The sequence below is a fragment of the Cetorhinus maximus genome, chromosome 20 (genome assembly GCF_964194155.1).
Source record: "Cetorhinus maximus chromosome 20, sCetMax3.hap1.1, whole genome shotgun sequence".
NCBI lineage: Eukaryota > Metazoa > Chordata > Chondrichthyes > Lamniformes > Cetorhinidae > Cetorhinus > Cetorhinus maximus.
The window spans coordinates 53,822,069-53,841,770 of NC_135898.1; the positions used below are offsets into that span (position 1 = coordinate 53,822,069).

At 41.4% G+C, this 19,702-nt stretch overlaps 1 protein-coding gene across 5 annotated transcripts in view; it reads left to right on the top strand.

Moving 5' to 3' along the window:
• The window catches only part of afap1l2 (actin filament associated protein 1-like 2), a 257,647-nt gene extending 239,981 nt beyond the window's left edge, over nucleotides 1–17,666 (top strand). For 4 of the 5 annotated variants that reach the window (XM_078564680.1, XM_078564682.1, XM_078564684.1 and 1 more), the window contains 6 exons: nucleotides 1,823–2,065; nucleotides 4,794–4,971; nucleotides 6,616–6,780; nucleotides 14,995–15,188; nucleotides 16,197–16,319; nucleotides 16,414–17,666. In XM_078564680.1, the coding sequence (XP_078420806.1) occupies nucleotides 1,823–2,065; nucleotides 4,794–4,971; nucleotides 6,616–6,780; nucleotides 14,995–15,188; nucleotides 16,197–16,319; nucleotides 16,414–16,440 (930 nt within the window). In that variant the 3' untranslated portion in view covers nucleotides 16,441–17,666. The remainder of the gene's footprint in view (nucleotides 1–1,822; nucleotides 2,066–4,793; nucleotides 4,972–6,615; nucleotides 6,781–14,994; nucleotides 15,189–16,196; nucleotides 16,320–16,413) is intronic. The other variant, XM_078564681.1, reaches the window with a different exon arrangement.
• The last annotated feature ends 2,036 nt before the right edge of the window (nucleotides 17,667–19,702 follow it).

Sequence of the window (19,702 nt, forward strand, 5' to 3'; positions counted from 1 at the left end):
GGAAAAAAAGCAGGGGACTTATCCCTGGTGTCCTGGACAATATATAATCCCTCAATTAACATCACAGAAAACAGATTATCTGGTCATTATCAGATTGCTGTTTGTGGGAGTTTTCCATGTGCAATTTGGCTGCTGCATTTCCTACATTACAACGGTGACTGCATTTCAAAAGTACTTCTTGGCTGTAAAGTGCATTGAGACATCCTGTGGTCATGAAAAATGCTATCTAAATGCAAGTCTTTTCAGGTCGTGAGTTCCTTGTAAGTTTAAACAACACATACAAAATCTTCCAAAAAAGGTACCTGTTAGTGTCCTTGTGCCCAAAAGATCCAGTTTAACTTTTGAAGCCTCCTTGAGGAACTGGAATTGAGCGTAATTAGCAGAGACTCCAAATCATGATTAATTTGCCCTGGGGGATGTGACCAGCTTTGTGGACGGGGCCTACTTCCAACACAGTGTTTTTAAAATCAGTGAAAAATATCATGGAAGCTCGAGTTGTGCTGAACGCAATTTGATTTGAAATACATCGATCTTTTGCGTCAGTTCAAGTGATTTCAGAGCAATTGCGCAAAAGAAACTGCGCAGTTGAACATAAAATCCAGGCCACATTGTTTAAGATAAGGTTTGTATGGAATAGTGTGACCTTATTTCAACAATATGTAATCTTGATAAATATTACAATAACTTACATCAGAAATATATAATATCCATTTGCTTTATCTATTTGTAAGCATACCTGTTTTGTGAGTAGGTTTATTAATGTGAAAATAGCAAATGGCCTGATGGTTCAACATAGTTCACTGTACCAGACAGCCCTCAGCTGGAATTCATTTCTTCAGACCCAATAAAGTGGATATCCAAAATCCAACATCTACTGTTATATGAGGCTTAAGAGCCAAAGGAACATCATGGCCCAGATTTTGCAGTTGTAATGATTAAACTGACCGTGACTTCTGGTGGCCGCTCGGTTGAATGCAGAAATTCAGAAGTTACTGTCAGAGATTCCCCGTTCATCCACAGGGTGTGCTTGAAGTCCCCACAGATGGAAATCTTTAGAAATCACTTGAATTGATATAAAATTCTACCTTTTACACTCTAATCTTGCTGTAAAAATCTCCCAAAAAGTTACTTCTCTCTTGACTGAGATGTAACTGGGTTTTTAGTGTCATACTGAGTCATAATTACAGCTGAATAACCTCTCTGGCTCTTGAAAAGCTAATTTTATTTGTAGAAAGTCAAATTTCTTCATGACGATCTGTTTTACTGTTATTAAAATAATTCTTTTTTTAAAGTTTGTTTATTATATTTCAGTTTCTGCCTTAATCCCATGTGAATATCTTAATTTTTATTTTGATCTCTGTAAAATCATTAAAAAGTAAAGGATAGGTAGTGCATTTTACTCTCTGGTTTACTGTCTGTGAGAATTCTTCAATGTCATTGGCTGCTTAGCCTGCTTGAGAACATCGTTGTTGCTGGATGCCAGAGACCCCCCTGTAACAGGTTGGATAAAATTAATGTTGAGAAAGGTGAAATCTACACCATGCAAATCACTTGATCCTTCTGGGCATCTTTCTTTGAGGTCAGTGGCAAGCAGCATCTGATTGCGAAATCTAGGCTCACGGCTGTATATTCACACCATCATCAGGATTTGGGACTATATCAGATTTATATCTGCGTGCATTAGAAAATTGGATTGGAATAGAATTGAATCTGGCTCTGAAAACAGGAACCAGCTAATCATTGCCTAAAGGCTATCTCTGAAATACCTATTGTTAATTATCCCCTTTTACTAAATTTGCCCATGTGTTCTGTTTTTACACAGGATGATAAAGCTAATGAGGAACAGTGCTATGGGGAAGATCAAACAAGGGTTTATTTGGACTTAACTCCAGTAAAATCATTCCTTCATTCCAGTAACAACAAACTAGGCTCTAATGCACAACCAAATGCATCAAACTCTGAGAATGGAAGAGAGGCTACAAATCTTTTACAAATGAATGACAAGGACACAGCTAGTGATTCTGATTCTGGGATCATTGCAAGGCCTTTGGAGTCTGGTATTAAGGTAAACCCATTATTATGCAGTATCTATTACATTCTCCCCAGGTACCAAATTTATCGTTCAAAAACTTTCTAGCCATCTTCAGGCCATCACCAAGAACCAGAGTCTAGCTTCTCAGAGAATAGGGATACACTCTCTGCAAATGGCTGAGGATCCCCCTCAGCTACCCGATCATGTGAAGGACAACAGGAATTAAATGACATCCATGCTGTCAGCAAAAGCTTCATGGAGCAGCCAATCATTGTTTTCAGCAACGGTTCCACTGCTTGCACCACTTTGCGTAATTCTGCTGGACCATGTCTCCAAGTTCAATGCAGTCTGCCCTGTCGTCCACAACCTCGTATTATGAGAACACAGTCATTGCCACCAGGTATACGGAGGCCACTACAGAAGATGGAGGAAGAGGAGGAGGCATGGAGGATGGGATGAGATTACTCTGGATGGGATGTCCATGAGCACCTGCTAAGACTCCAGTTCCCATAGGATATTACTGTCTTGCCATCACTGCTCCACTATTCCCCAACTATCCATCCAGTTGTGATGTCCCTTCATGGCATCCTGTTGGCCAAAATCCTGCAATAAAAGCAACGACAAAATCCTTTCCACAACTCCTTTATCCAATAATACATCCAATAATACATTAAAAAGTGAATTATTCACCCTGTGTATCCCAATAGTGCCTATCTTGCATTTGCCTTTGTACTATTGTTCATACGCAGTGCTACCCCAGTGTCTGCATCATAACTGGTAGAAGGCTGCTGACTCGGGGAGACTGTAAATGATCTTTCAGAACGTCCTATAGCAGCTCTGGGCCTTGAGGGCCAAATGATTTGTCGATAACAGGTAGTTACTTAGGGTGAGGTTGAAGATGAGTTCTGCTAAAGGTGAATCAGATGAGGACTTTGATGGGCCAGCTGTCAGGAGAACAGATGCTTGGTGCATTAGCAGATCTGCCAGAGAGCCTCCTGTCACTGCCAAGGAGCATGGAGCCCATGCTTACTAATGTGGAAGTGAAGGCCAGCCTCAAGGAGCACATGTGGCTCAAACCTTCTGGTGGCTTTTAATCATCTTACACAGCTCAATTAAATCATCCTTAACGATTGAATCATAAAATGATACCGGACAAAAGGAGGCCATTTGACCCATCGTGCATGTGTTAGCTCTTTTGTACAGCTATCCAATTAATCTCACTCCCCTGCTCTTTCCCTATAAACCTATCATTTATTTTTCCCTTCAAACCTTTATCCAATTCTCTTTTGAGTATAACTATGAAATCTACTTCCATCACCCTTCCAGATCATCATAACTCGTTGTTGCCTCTGGCTCTTTTGCTATTCACCTTAAATTTTCTATATTGAAAGAAGTACAAGCCTAATTTATGTAATTTATCTTCACAGTAAAATTCTTTTAATCCCAGTATCATTCTGCTTAATCTATGTTGCAATCCCTCCAATATATCCTCCTTGGTGAGCACTTTGCATATCATCTTTGTTTTGTTAGAAAAAAACAATTGGTTCATCATGAGGAACTTCAAGGAGATTGACTAAAATTCTAAATTTCACAACCCAGGAAACTGAATGGTGCAATTTCACTCCGAGTTCCGGGTATTATATTAGACTGGTGGCTGTAAAGTTCTCTAATCAACTTAGTTTCAACCTGATTCCCAGTAAGTTTGAGCCCACAAAGTGGAAAGACCTCTTATTGGCAATTATTTGTCAGCTTTAGTCAAAGACACCACAAGATGACAAAGTTTGATACAGCAGAAATACCAGCTTGGCTATTGTTGTAATTGTGGGATTGAGTCATGTTAACAGAGCAGAATGAATTGCACTATTCTAAATGTCAGCATCAATCATTCCTCCATCTGTTGTTTAAAATTGTTTTATTCCTAGCATCAATATCCCTCAGCGTGAAGAGTACATAGGGCAGAATTTTGCCCTCGTCAGGTGGGTGCAACGGGTGGACCTGGGAGCAGCCACGAAAGCGACCACCGCCCCCGCAATCGGGGGCCGCCCAGCATGAAACATGTGCTGCAGCGCTCGGCGCTGCCTGTGTGGAGAGGGGAGGAGGGTGAGCGCGCAAGTGCACGCAGGACAAAGCCCCCTGAGTCACAGAGCTGACTCAGGGAGATGGAGATTTTTGAAAATAAAAAAGAAAGATTTTAAAAATGTTAATGACGTGTCCCCCCATGTGACTCTGTCACATGAGTAGGGACATGTTAGAAATTAGTTTGAAAATTTAAAAAAAAAATTTTTAATGACTGATCGAAACCTCATCCCACCTGTGGACGAGGTGTCACAAAATATCCAAAGGCTTCTTGGCCTTCTCGCCTGCCTGCCAACCATAAGGTTAGACGGGCAGCAAAAAAATTCATTTAATTAGATCTTTAATGGCTTTAATAGGCACGCTGCCGATTCCCGTGTGCGCCCGCCGACTGGAATATCGCGCGACTGTGCAATGACATCAGGACACTCGTCTAACGTTATCACACGTCATTTTACGCTCGTTCGGGTCAAGCGCATTTGCCTGCCCGACGAGCACAATATTCTGCCCAGAATTACCAGAGAAAGTTTAAACAGAAATCTCTTTTATATAGACTTACTGAAAACAAGCATATTGTTTCTTTTAGTTAGTATCTAGTGTTGTGAAAATTAAGCATTTTGTAGAATTTTCCAAGTGTGGTAAAGAAATTTGATATTACGCTACCTTTTTAAATTTTTCTGAAACTCAGATATCTCAAGTGAAAGCAGAGTTTGAAGAAAAGTCTTCAAAGACTGGCAGTAAGCCTTCCAATGGTCAGAAAGTGGTGATGCCTTGGGTGGATCCAAATAAGAATGGCACACAAGCAAGTAATCAACAAATGAAGGCAGTCATGGAGTGTGTTGAAAAGCAGAAGCTGAGCGCAACAGGTGAACTCTGAATCTCACTCAGTGTCAGATTACTATGAAACAGATGCCTTAAAGGATTCCAGTTTGAATCTGTTTGCTATTACAACTGCAATGTAGAAAACCAGTATAAATTGCCATCAATGCATAGAGCTCCCAATTGGAACTGGTTTGGATAGAATTTATTTAGGAATGAGAGGAGGAGAAATGTCTTCACTCAGGGTTGTGAATTTGTGAATCTTTGGAGCTCTCTACCTAGAGAGCTAAGGATGCTTAGTTATTGAGTATATTCAAAAGTAAGATTGGGAGATTTTTGGACTCGAAGGGAATCCAGGGATTTGCAGATCAGCTAGGAAAGTAAAGTTGAGGTGTAAGATCGGCTGTGATTTGGTACAATAAGGCTCGAGGGGTCACATGGCCTGTTCCTGCTCCTATTTCCTTTGCTCTTATGCTATCTGCTAATATGTTGTTGCCTAAAAACTGGATCAGGCCCAAAATGATGCGGGATCTCAGTGCAATGCTTACTGTATATGCCTAATGAAACCAACAGCAGCACAGTGGCAAACTGCTCAGCCAGCCTTGTTGTGTTAATACTGGCAGGCTGCAGGCACCATTCATTGCCCCAGAGGCAGTTCCCCATGCCACAGGGGACAGCAAGATTGGTCCTCAAGAGACCAGGGAAGGAGAGGAACCCAGAGTGGGTGAGCAGCAACCCGGGTTTTAATACGCAGCTGGGAAGAACACTGCTGCTTACAGCTCCACAGTAATTTAAGTAAAAGGACTTTAAACTTAACTTTCAGGTGGCAGCCTCCAATGCTCCCTTTTAAGCTTTGCTGGCTTGACTGCTGAATGTATTGCAAACTGTGGTCATTCGCTGTCCAAACTGGCAAAGGGGCATGACATAGGAGATTTAAGATGGTGATGAGGAGAAATATTTTCTCTCAGAGGGTCATTAGTCTGTGGAATTCTTGCGAACATCACACTTCATTGCAATATTTAAACCAGATGGATTCCCCAGAGAGCAATGGAAGCTGTGTCATTGATTATTTTTAAGGATGAGTTCAATAAATTTTTGATTAACAAGGGAGTCAAAGGGTATAGGGGTAGACAGTAAAGTAGAGTTGAGGCTACAGTCAGATCAACCATGATCTTATAAAATGGCAGAGAGGGCTCGAGGGGTTGAATGGGCTACTTCTGCTCCTTGTTCATATGTTTGCATTTGCAATGGGCCTAATGTGGGCTTCAGACAAGCAGCCCTGATGCCTACTGGGCAACCATAACCAATAAAGCAAGTGGCCCACTTCCCATGTCTATCTCTAATACATAAAAATTTGTATGTGTGTCATATGTTTCATTGCAAAATATGTTCAAGCATTTCTTACGGGGCTTCTCACACTAATTGGAAACAGTTATCTATTACACTTACCTGTTACTTTTCCCTGGGAAGCCATTAAAAGGTGCCCCAAAAGGATGTCCCATCTTGATTTTGGGGATTTCAATCACGTCTGACTATAAGAGCACCATGTAATGCTGTGGAGCTTTCTGACCTTGAGGTCAAACTTCCGCATGATTCTTATACTGCTGTGTGGACTTGTGTTAATGAATTCCCTGACATTCTGCAGCAAGCTTGGCACTAACGGTTTGCTCTTTATTTAAATCTATCCCCAGTATCAATTGAAACTAAGTTTGGGAAAAATCGAACTGAGGCAGATCTAAAAAAATTCATTGAAGAGAAAGAAAAACTGGAGAAGGAGAAGGAGCAGCTTCGAAATGAACTGATGCAACTGAGGAAACAGAAGAGGGAGGTGAAGGATGCAATAGCAGTTTGCAAAGGTAAAGGTAACTTACGAACAGAAGAATGAGGAAATTAGTGGTGTCAATGTGAAGTTTAAAACTGTGAAATTATAATCTAGATCACATAACTTCCATGTGACCTGAATGATCTCTGTCAATCACAAGACTAAGGTCAAATTCACAATGGACAAGACAAATTGTACGAATTGATCTACTGGAGTAACAGCCTGATTGGCTCCTTGTTATTTTTAACCATGGAAACAGAACAACTATACTTTCAAAAGGAAAGTAGATATGCACTTCAGCAAATTAAACTTGAGGGGTGAGGGGGAATAAACGGGGGGGATGGGAATGACTAAATTGCTCTACGGTGAGCTAGCATGCACTCGATGGGCCAAATGTCGTCATCCTGTGTCATAATGACTATAACTGGAGGGAAATGTTCCAATCAGTGATGGAAACAAATGTACTACATGGGATTTCCTTGTCTAATGGCACCATTGTGCTTTAATTTCAATTGTCTGTCAGTAAATTGGGTGTCTTCTACGTTCTACAGAACAGGCCTTAAGTCTCCAATTTCTCAGGGAAATAAAGAATGCCTTTATTATTTGAGGTTAAAACTTCCTTCAATTTTTCTTTTAATTTTTAAATTTATCTGAGTATCACTGTTGCCAGCAATCAAGAGGTCCACAAGTACAGTCGAGTGCTGACCCTCCTGCCAGTTTTCCCTGTGTGCCTGTTAGAATCAATTAGGCTTCCATTTGATGTTTTTCCACAGTAAAGGATGAGATTAGCAATGTCATGGGGTGCAGGAGCCAGTTGCCCAGCTTGGGTGACTTTGTTAGGACATTTTACTATTGTCAATAATGCCTTTTGCAATACTTTTTTGTTGAATACTTTAAAATTTAGAAAAAAAAACGGAAGTAATTTTACATGAGGCAGTGTAATCTATCCTTTGGGGGATATTAGAAAAAAAGCTTGATTGTCAGCATTTCCAAAAATAGAGACTTTCTTGGCCAAAGAAACCACTCCTAAGCTTAAAGTAGCGTTGCTATTCCATTCTTTGATCATAGGGCACATAGCAATATAGAAACAGGAGTCTATTCTCCTATTTGTTAGCAATGATATCTTTCTATTTTTTAATCCCAAATGACTGCCTTTTTCCATGGAGCCCATAATATGTCTCCCACACAGCAGCACCATTGGTGTAATAAAATGTCCCAAGGCACTCCACAGGGACATTATAAAACAAAATATGACACTGAGCCACAAATAAGGATATTAGGGCAAATGACCAAAAGCTTCAGTACAGGAGCTGGAATAATTGGATAGCTCTCTCAAAGAGCTGGCACAGACAATATTGACTGGATGACCTCTTGTATGATTCTAAGATACAGTAAATAAAGTCAATTGCAAGAGAAAAGGCAAACTGAGAGATTGAAATTCCCAATCCCAAAGTCACTGCAAACTCAAGTGGGATGAGAACACAGTTTGAACAACATGAGACAGCTGGAAAGAGGGAGAATGAATAGGTAATTTAAGAGAAGAAAATTTGAAAATCATAGAGCTAAGTGGATTAGAACAACACCGGGGAGAATTTTCTGTTCGGTATGCAGGGATGTGCGGTGACATCGGGCATCATCCCAATCTTTCGTTCGGTGGGCACGCACCGGAGTCGGCTGTGTGCCCGCTGAACTGTCAAAGACCTGTTAAGGCCATTAATAAACTAATTAACCAATTTGACAGGGCTGCCCATCCAACCTTAAGGTTGGCGGGTAGGCGAAGAGCCCAGGCGGCCTTCGCATTTTTCATGAAACCTCATCCATGGGCGGGATATGGTTTCATGAAGGATTTATTAAATTGATAAATATTTTTTAAACATCTCATAAACATGTCCCAGCTCATGTAACACTGTCACATGAGGGGACATGTGTAAATGATTTTTAACTTTCTTTATTTTAAACTTTAAAAGTGAACTTAATCTCCCTGAGGCACAGAGCTGCCTCAGGGAGATTTCTGTGCTCTTTCGCGCTGAGAGCACTACCAGGTGCACGTCATGCTGGACGGGCCTTAATTGGCCTGCCCACGTAAAATGGCAACACGCAGCCGATTGCAGACAGCGATCGGCTCCACGCCCGTCCGCGCCCACTCCCGATCAGCCCACCCGACGGGGAGAAAATTATCCCCACCTGATGGAAAGAGAGATGTTGGAAACTAGGCAGAAAGAGGAAGGGACTGATCAAAAAGGTAGGTTTTAAGGAACATCTTAAGAGAGGAAAGTGTGGTAGAGAGGCAGAGAGCTCCCACATATCAAATGGTTGGCATTATGTCATCAACCCCCTAAACGCATTGATACTATTCACACTTATTTAAAATAGAACTAGTTATTTACTTATCTGAATTGATTCTGCATCTTTGGGATAGTGGGACATAGCATTCCACATCCCCAGAGCCTTTGTATGAAGAATTTCAAATCCGTTTGTCCTGCATCCCCTGTCTATATTGTCACTTCCCTTTGTATTATGTAGACATGAATCAAACCTCCTGTAGCCTCTTCATCTCTGGGGCTTGTAACTCAAGTTTACCCAACTATATGTCATTGCTAAGTTCCTTCATCCCAGGTATCATCCAGATGAATCATTGTTAAACACCCTCCAAGACCAGTATATCTTTCCAAAGGAGCAAAGACATCATGGTACAGAAACATCATCAGTTTGCACACATCACTGCCATGTCAGTGGCCAACTTGAGGAACATTGAGTTTCAGAGCAGGCTGGCTACACATAACAGCAGCAGCACTTTAAATTAGACGAGGAGAGCAGAGATTTACATGGAGACGATTCTTTGCATCTGTGCTGTGCATCAGACTATAAGACCATAAGACCGTAAGACATAGGAGCAGAAATTAGGCCATTCAGCCCATCGAGTCTGCTCCGCCATTCAATCATGGCTGATAAGTTTCTCAACCCCATTGTCCTGCCTTCTCCCCGTAACGTTTGATCCCCTTACCAATCAAGAACATATCTATCTTGGTCTTAAATACACTCAATGACCTGGCCTCCACAGTCTTCTGTGGCAATGAATTCCATAGATTCACCACTCTCTGGCTAAAGAAGTTTCTCCTCATCTCTGTTCTAAAAGGGCTTCCCTTTACTCTGAGGCTGTGCCCTCAGGTCCTAGTCTCTCCTACCAATGGAAACATCTTCCCCACGTCCACTCTATCCAGGCCTTTCAGTATTCTGTAAGTTTCAATCAGATCCCCCCTCATCCTTCTAAATTCCATCGAGTATAGACCCAGAGTCCTCAAACGTTTCTCATATGTTAAGCCTTTCATTCCTGGGATCGTTCTCGTGAACCTTCTCTGGACCCTCTCCAGGGCCAGCACATCCTTCCTGTGATACGGGGCCCAAAATTGCTCACAATATTCTAAATGTGGTCTGACCAGAGCCTTATAAAGCCTCAGCAGCACATCCCTGCTTTTATATTCTAGTCCTCTCAAAATAAATGCCAACATTGCATTTGCCTTCCTAACTAGCAACTCAACCCGCAAGTTAACCTTAAGAGAATCCTGGACTAGGACTCCCAAGTCCCTTTGCACTCCAGATTTCTGAATTCTCTCCCCATTTAGAAAGTAGTCTATGCCTCTATTCTTCCTACCAAATCGCATGACCTCACACTTCCCCACGTTGTATTCCATCTGCCACTTCTTTGCCCATTCTCCTAACCTGTCCAAATCCTTCTGCAGTCTCCCCGCCTCCTCAATACTACCTGTCCCTCCACCTATCTTTGTATCATCTGCAAACTTAGCCAGAATGCCCTCCGTTCCTTCATCTAGATCATTAATGTATAAAGTGAAAAGTTGTGGTCCCAACACTGACCCCTGCGGAACTCCACTAGTCACCGGCCGCCATCCTGAGAAGGACCCCCTTATCCCCACTCTCTGCCTCCTGCCAGACAGCCAATCTTCTATCCATGCTAGTACCTTGCCTCTAACACCATGGGCTCTTATCTTACTGAGCAGCCTCCTGTGCGGCACCTTGTCAAAGGCCTTCTGGAAGTCCAAGTAGATAACATCCATTGGCTCTCCTTTGTCTAACCTACTCATTACCTCCTCAAAGAATTCTAACAGATTTGTCAGGCATGACCTCCCCTTGATGAAACCATGCTGACTTTGCCCTATTTTATCATGCACTTCCAAGTATTCTGAAATCTCATCCTTAATAATGGACTCTAAAATCTTACCAACGACCGAGGTCAGGCTAATCGGCCTGTAATTTCTCGTCTTTTGCCTCACTCCCTTCTTAAACAGGGGGGTTACATTAGCGATTTTCCAGTCCTCTGGGACCCTCCCTGACTCCAGTGATTCCTGAAAGATCACCACTAACGCCTCTACTATCTCTTCAGCTATCTCCTTCAGAACTCTGGGGTGTAATCCATCTGGCCCAGGTGATTTATCCACTTTCAGACCTTTCAGTTTTCCTAGCACCTTCTCCTTGGTAATGGCCACCATACTCACCTCTCCCCCCCCGACTCTATTGAACTTTGAGGATGTTACTCGTGTCTTCCACCGTGAAGACTGACGCAAAGTACCTATTCAATTCCTCCGCCATTTCTTTGTTCCCCACTACTACTTCTCCAGCGTCATTTTCCAGCGGCCCAATGTCCACTTTTGCCTCTCTCTTACCCTTTATATATCTAAAAATACTCTTGCAATCTTCTTTTATATTACTGGCTAGTTTACCCTCATATTTAATCTTCTCCCTCCTTATTTCTTTTTTAGTTGTCCTCTGTTGGTCTTTGTAGGCTTCCCAATCCCCTGGCTTCCCACTGCTCTTCGTCGCATTGTATGCTTTCTCTTTAGCGTTTATGCTGTCCCTGACTTCCCTTGTCAGCCATGGTTGCCTCGTCCTCCCTTTAGTATGCTTCTTCTTCCTACGGATGAATTTTTGCTGTGTCTCCCAAATTACTCCCAGAAACTCCTGCCATTGCTGTTCCACTGTCTTTCCTGCTAGGCTCATCTCCCAGTCAATTCTGGCCAGCTCCTCCCTCATGCCTCTGTAGTTGCCTTTATTCAGCTGTAATACCGTTACATCTGATTCTAGCTTTTTCCTCTCAAATTGCAGGGTAAATTCTATCAAATTATGGTCACTTCCTCCTAAGGGTTCCTTCACCTTAAGCTCCTTTAACAAATTTGTCTCATTACACATCACTAAATCTAGAATTGCCTGTTCCCTAGTGGGCTCCACCACAAGCTGCTCCAAAAAGCCATCTCGTAGACATTCCACAAATTCCTTTTCTTGGGATCCACGACCAACCTGATTTTCCCAGTCTACCTGCATATTGAAATCCCCCATGATTACTGTAACCATGCCATTCTTACACACCTTTTCTATCTCCTGCCCCACATCCTGACTACTGTTCGGAGGCCTGTACATAACTCCCATTATGGTTTTTTTACCTTTGCGGTTCCTCAACTCTACCCACACAGATTCTACATCATCTGACCCTACATCGTTTCTTGCTATCGATTTAATTTCATTTCTTACTAACAAAGCAACCCCACTCCCTCTGCCAACCTGCCTATCTTTTTGATAGGATGTATATCCTTGGATATTTAGCTCCCAGTCCTGATCCCCTTGCAGCCATGTCTCCGTGATGCCCACCACATCATACCTGCCAATTTCAATCTGCACCACAAGCTCATTTACCTTATTTAGTATACTGCATGCATTCGGATACAACACCTTCAGTCCTGTATTTCCCGTCCCCTTTCTCATTGTCGTCCCTTTATCTGATGTGCTTGAAGTTAGATTCCTAGCCCTTTCCAAACACTCTGTCCTATTTTGTGTTCTGGGGACTTTAATAGCCTCTCCTGGGCTCTCCTTTCTTATCAGTTTTTTCATAATTTTCCATGAAGTTGAATCCATCCCCCCGTTTTTGACAGTGGGTCCTCCTCAATTCCCTCCTGAGTCGCAGTGGCTGCGGTGACTTCTCCCAGAATGCTTCAGTCACTTCTCACCAGCACCCTCTGTTGGATGTTCTTCCTACTGTTGAGTGCAAGAGTCCTTCTCCTCGATTACCTCCTGAGTCGCAGTGGCTGTGGTGACTTCTCCCAGAATGCTTCAGTCACTTCTCACCAGCGCCCTCTGTTTTATCATGCATGCCAACAAATGTAAATGGAACCCAATGGATGAAACGAAAGGATGATATTTATAGAGTTCTGGCTGTTCCAGTGTTTTGAAGCTAGACAGCAAATGAAAACAGCAATTTCCATTAGCTTCAGGCTGTTTTCTTTATAGTGAAGTTTCAGGAACATATATTTTTTCTAAAGAATTTGTGGAGACTGATTTGTTTAAAGTAAATTTTAGCAAAGGATGATATTAAGGTCTGCGACATGTGGGTTATGATTTTCTGAATCAGATAGAGTGCAAAGCTATAAATTAATTTGTTGCACTGAAGACATACCTTTGGTTTTAAACAGTAGGCAGCTTAAGTTACAATGAGTCTTGACTGAATCATTAAGTTTATCAAGAGATCATCCATTAACTGTGTCCAGAATATCAGTGATGATTCAGATTTTAATCTACTTGCTTTTAAGACCAAAGCTTAGAGTTTCTATTCGCATTAGGATGGGCCTTAAATCCTTAAGGAAATTCATTTGACATTCCTGTGTCTGCTATTTCAATGAAGCTATCAACCTGTTCATTTTAAATGGATTCTGGCACTCTTAAATGGCTAATATATGTTATAATTAATGAGAAACTAGTTGAAATTTGACAATGACCTTCAGAGAAAGGTTTCAGTCTTTCCTTTAACCCTGACTGGGTGTTGAGCAGAATAAACTTTTGAATAGAAAAGGCAGGTCCTGCCATTATTTTGTACTTTGTCAGTCCATCCCACCTGCTGCCTAGTTTCCAACATCTCTCTTTCCATCATAGTGTTGTTCTAATGTACTTAAGCTTTATGATTTTTGCATTTTCTTCTCTTAAGATACTTATTCCTTGAATTACATATTCATTTTTCCCCTTCCCAGCAGATTTAAAAATTTCAGAATATTTTAAAATAAAAGTTACTGACATCTCCCAACTCATTTGACAGTGTCACATGAAGGGACATGGCAGCGAAATTTTTTCTGTTGTTTAAACTACTTTTCACATTTGAATCGATCCCCCTGAGACAGCACTTTGCCTTAGGGAGATCTGTGCGCTCTTCCGCGCGCTTCCTGGCGGACGTCATGCTAGGCGGGCCTTAAGTGGCCCGCCCACGTAAAATGGCGACGCGTCCCCAACTTGGGGCGCTGATCGGGAACCCGCCTACCTGTGCCCGCTCCCGCACATCCCCCCCCCCGACAGGGGGGAAAATGTTGCCTCATGTTGTTCAAACTGTGTCCTCATTCCACTTGGGTTTGCAGTGACTTTGGGATTGGGAATTTCAGTCCCTTGGTTTACCTTTTCTCTTGCAATCGATTGTATCTTAGAATCATACAGGCGCTCATCCGGTTCATTTTATCTGTGTCAGCTCTTTGAGGGAGCTATCCAATTATTCCAGCTCCCCTACTCTTTCCCAAAATCCTGGAAATTTCTCCTTTTCAATGATATATCAAATTTTTTTAAAAAGGTAACTATTGAACCTTCTCCCTCCACCCTTTCAGGCAGTGCATCCCAGATCATCATAACTTGCTGCGCAATGAAATTCTCCCAGCTTCTCCTCACCTAGATCCTTTGCTAATTATCTTCACTCTGTGTCCCCTGGTTACTGACCATCCTGCCATTGAAACTGATTCTTCTATCCCACTCTTATCAATGTTGCTGTTATCATGCACTACAGGCAGCTACACTCCAAGTCTGTTTCTCAATAATTAAAAAAATGTATTTCTTTATAGTCTACAATAACATAGGCTCACCTGTTGATAATAAATGGAGTTTTTCAAGGTGAAACCCTGCTCCCAACTGAAAATATTGTAATGATGCCATGCTACTTGCTAAGAGGGAGTTGAATTGCTTTTTAAGAGCAGGGGAGTTCTCCCATTGTCCAATCCCTCAACTGACATCCACTAAACAATAGATTATCCAGGTATTATCTCCTAATGAAGGCCTTGCTGTGCGCAAGTTGGCTGCTGCATTTTGTACATTACAACAATAACTGCACTTCAAAGACACTTTGGGATGCCCCGAGGTCACAAAAGGCACTATATAAATGCAGGTTTGAAGCAACATAAGCAGAATAATAATTTGCTTTTGGTAAATATTTCAGATAAGCAAGTACTTTGCACTCAGGAGGAAAAGCTGCGACAGATTGAAGAAGAATGCAAATCAAAGGAAAACAACAGGGTCGACCTGGAACTTAAGCTGGTAACAGTGAAGGAGAACTTGAAGAAAGCTGAGTCAGGGCCAGTAACGTTGGGAACAACTGTGGATGCCAGTCATTTTGACAATCTAAGCACAAATGTGGGTTACAGTTTTAACCAACTGAATTAACCTGTTAATAGCAAACTGTTCAATTTGTTCACTTCCATTTAGAGACTCCAGTGGTTCAAGATGGCAGCTCACCACCACCTTCTCAAAGGCAATTAGGCATGGACAATAAATGCTGGCATAGCCAGCGACACTCACATCCCCCATGAAATAATAAAAAAATTTAGAACCGTTATAAGAAGTAGCTTTTGCACTTTCTACACTTTTACAGTTATATGTACCTTTGCCGTCTCAATAGGTTATTTGTCATCCATTATACTGCAGTGTGAAGCAAAATTTCAGGCTGTTGATTTTTAAGAGCAACTGGTGTTTGTGTGCTGTGCCGGTGAAATGTGTTTCATGCAGTCAGTCAGCATTTTCAGGGAAGTGTCTACATGTCTGTTTATGCAAACAATACTGTGTCTCTCTCGGCTCTAAGCCTTGGCACTGCTTCAAGGGATTGAGCATTGCAGCACACAAGCTCTTGGAAGGTCTGGAATCCCGCCCAGAGATTGCAGTGCCATCCAATGTACCAAGCAGATGCAGGAGCTGGGAAAGATGAGGGGAGTGGCTGCAAATGATGGATTAGGGAAATTTAAATTGAGGGAACGGGGAAGGGAAGCAAGTCTGATTTGAGGGTGGGCCGGTGATCAGCGTACAAAGTTTGAGTTGAGGAGAGAGAGAGAAAAAAGAGCGTCAGCATTCAATGGACTTGAGGCATAATAGTGGAAACTGGCAGCTTTTTTGAAGCTACTGGTCAGATTTTGTGTATGTTTTGCAGCTTGCATTTCTCATTTGTAGTATACCAGAGAGAAGAAATATGAGAGTTTTATCACTTCACAAAAAATTGATGGATGCAGTGAACTCCACCAGCCTAATCTATTCAGAGAAATTTAATTTTGTTTGAAGTGAGGGTGATTCAGTGAGAGGGAAATGTACAGAAAGAAATAAGGTGCAGGTCTCTTAACAAGAGTTAACCCCACATCTTGTTGCTTTCTTCAGGTTAAGCCCTCCAATCTGAGTAACAGTCCTGACAGCTCACCTGTGAACTCTGCTGCAGCCTTAAAGAATAGACCATTATCTATTATGCAGTCTGGAAAGGGGACTGTCCTACAAAAAGCAAAGGTTTGCTTAAGTACCTTAAATACATTGATTACCTCAAGATTCCTAATTAATAAATCAATATAATTTCTAACCGTTACCATTTTGTTTCTGCCAGGAATGGGAAAAGAAAGCTACCAGCTAGAAAATATATTGAATGAGGATGGACTATAAATGCAGAAACTGTAGCCTTTGGAACGGAGAGATGCTTTTCTTCATCTATTCATGGAAGGCAGATATAGAAAGCCACTAGTACTTGGCACACTTTTTCATATATGAAAGTTTCTACTGCCCCAGTCGTCAACAGGAACTCACACACTAATATCATGGGCCATTACTCAAAGCATCTGAGGATTTTGGAGGCTCTTCATTTCATGGTTGAAAATTGTATGCTTAAGAAATCTGTGGGTTTGACTTCTAGTAAAGTTTAATGTTTAGTAAATAAATACTGTCTTAAGTCATTCAGTACAACAAATGCCTGGTTTTCCTTTGGTGCTTACAAGTCTTCTGATAAAGGAATATTTGGCTTGCAAGTTAAAAATTCCTCTTTATTAAATATTGTTACATGATGATGCCATGAGAAAGGAATCCGTTGAGTAATATGAAAGATGGCAACAAACCCTCCATCCTGTTTCTAAATCTTAGAACTAATTTAGAGCGGTAAAGATAACTTAAGACTGCAAGGTCAAGCTCAGGTTTTAATTCCCATCTGCTTTGACATTCCAGAGAGCCTACCTGTAATGGCTGAGTCTTTCTGTTCTTACTAGACTGCCAGATGCAACTCTCTAATGGAGCAGAAAACCCCATCATTAAAAGTAAGACTAGGTCAGACTGGCCCTGCCTGTGGAAATCCCTCTCATTAAGTGGCTGAAAACAAAGAGTAGCGTTGAAGTCAGTGACAGAGGCAACAATTGTCTGTTATGGATCAAACAGAATATTTTGTCCATGGCTTGTGACATCTAAATTGGGTGGAAACGAAGAAATTTTCTTTTTCCAAAAGCAAAGAGATTCACTAAAATAAACACACTCCGATTGAACAGAACTATGTAAAAATGTAGAATCACAAAAGCCCCTGTCAATCTCCTGTCATCTTTGATACTACCCAGCTGGCTGTATTCCCAGCAGCTCAGTCTCGCATTAATTCCGTAAATAATCAGAAATTTCTGGCATGCAATCCAGAAGGTCCCTGATGACATTGCTCCTTTAAAAATTGTGATTTCTTCATTCTCTCTTTGCAACATTGTAAATACATATACTTACTTGTGAACAGTTATGAAAGCACAATTGTTATATACCAGTAACAGAAATATAAAATGAGAATTAGTTACGCCAGATTTCTTAAAATAAATAATATTTTTCCCCATATTCTAACTCTGCAGTTGGTGTATTTAATTCAGCGAGCGATGTATGTGGTTTAAACTCAGAGAATCATAATGCTCAAGCTAATTCAATATTATATACATGTGTGACAATACCAGTTGAGTGATGCTATGAATACACTTTTTCATTTGTATAATTTTTCTGTATTTACTTCATTTATTTGGTTACTGGGACTCATTTCCTGCTGGCTTATCTCTACAGTTATTGCACTTAGAACTTGTTTCAAGAAATAATATTTTTCCTGACAGTTTAAATTGCCAAATTAGCTTCATTAGGCATGGAAATATAAATGTGAGCATTCCATTTTAGAGAGATGTGCTCATTTCTGTTTTTCTTTGTTCAATAGATTGAGAACAACATATTGCATTTATATATCACCCTTAGCAAAGCAAGATGTCCAAAGGCGCTTCACGGGATCAGTATGAAATACAATTTGACACCAGACAACATTAGGACAGATTTTGGTCAAAGAGGTAGGCTTTGAAGAGTGTCTTAAAGGATAAAAGAGAGATGTGGAGTGTTGGGGAGGTTGAGGGAGAGAATTCCAAAGCTGAGGGCTGAGGCAGTGAAGGTATAGCCACCAATGGTGGAGCAATTAAATTCAAAAATATGCAAGAGGGCAGAATTGGAGGAGAACTGATATCTTGGAGGATGGTGGGATGGAGAGAATAACCAAGATAGAAAGGGACATAGAGGAAATTGAAAGCAAGGATGAAAATTTTAAAATCAAGATATTGCCAGATCGGGAGTCCATATGGGTCAATGAAGACAGGAGTGATGGATGAGTAGAAGTTGGTGCAAATTAAGATATGGGCATCAGAGTTTTGTATGCACTCAAGTTTACAGAGGGTGTAAGATGGGAAGCTGGCCAGGAGGCCATTGCAATAGTTAGGTCTAGAGGTAGCAAAGATGTAGATGAGGATTTCAGCAGCAGATGCACTGATGCAAAAGAGGTGGAAGTAGATGGTTTTAGTGACAGAGAGAATATGGGGTTTCTTCCTGCTACTAGTGCCTTTAACCTGCCCAACCCCTAACCAATGAGTTATAGCATGAGAATTTTTAACTAATTCAGTTGAAATCCTGTTGAAATAGAGTATTTGATGTTTACTAAATCAATTATAATTCACAAAATTTTAAGTTTAAAATATAATCTCTGCTCGTGATCTTCAATGCAATAACAACATCATTTACTGTACCAGCACACTGAGAATAGGCAGCTTGCTCTAAAGAATGGGATACCAATGCTATTCACCAGTACACGTTGCCAGGTGAACAACATCTCTTTGTTTTGGCCCTTTACAGCTTTCACAATCTGAAAACAGGGCTGTGGTGAATGGCTGCTTTAAGACTTGAGGGAGGTGTACAGTGGAGCTCCCCAAGGTTCAATATTTGGAGTGTTTGTATTTGATATATATTTTAATGACGTGGATTTAAGGGATACCGGGCATAATTTTAAAGTTTTCGGAAAACCTGGAAGTGCAGTAACTGGGGAGGAAGGTAGTAAAGAACATAGGCAGGCTGATGGAATGGGTGGACACATGGCTGATGAAATTAAATGCAGGGAAATGAGGTGATACATTTTGGTAGGAAGAATGAGGAAAGACAATGGGCTGAATAATATGCTTTGAAAACGGGACTGCTCCGCAGGTGTGGCGACATAATATCCAGTGCACCAACATCATTGCGGAAAGCAATAATGCAGTTGGCCATAGAAATCGGGAGCCCACCCACCATATTCAAACTGTCAATCAATGGGTACTTGAGCTCATTAGCAGTCCAGTCAACTGCAATAATACCTGCTGAATGCAATAATCGCTCTGAGTGTGGGTAAAACGGCAGGTGGGTAACTCCTTATTTTGCCCCTGGTTGCTTGTCAGCCTGGGTTTAAAGGCTGCAGTTGGGTTCAGTGTTTGATTTCAGCAGTCCAGCCTGCTGTGAGCTGTGTGGGTAGTTATTCTTATAAGCGTGTCTTCAGTGTCATCTCATCTATAGGTGTTTTAATCCTGAAAGTTGGCTGCAAACATGTG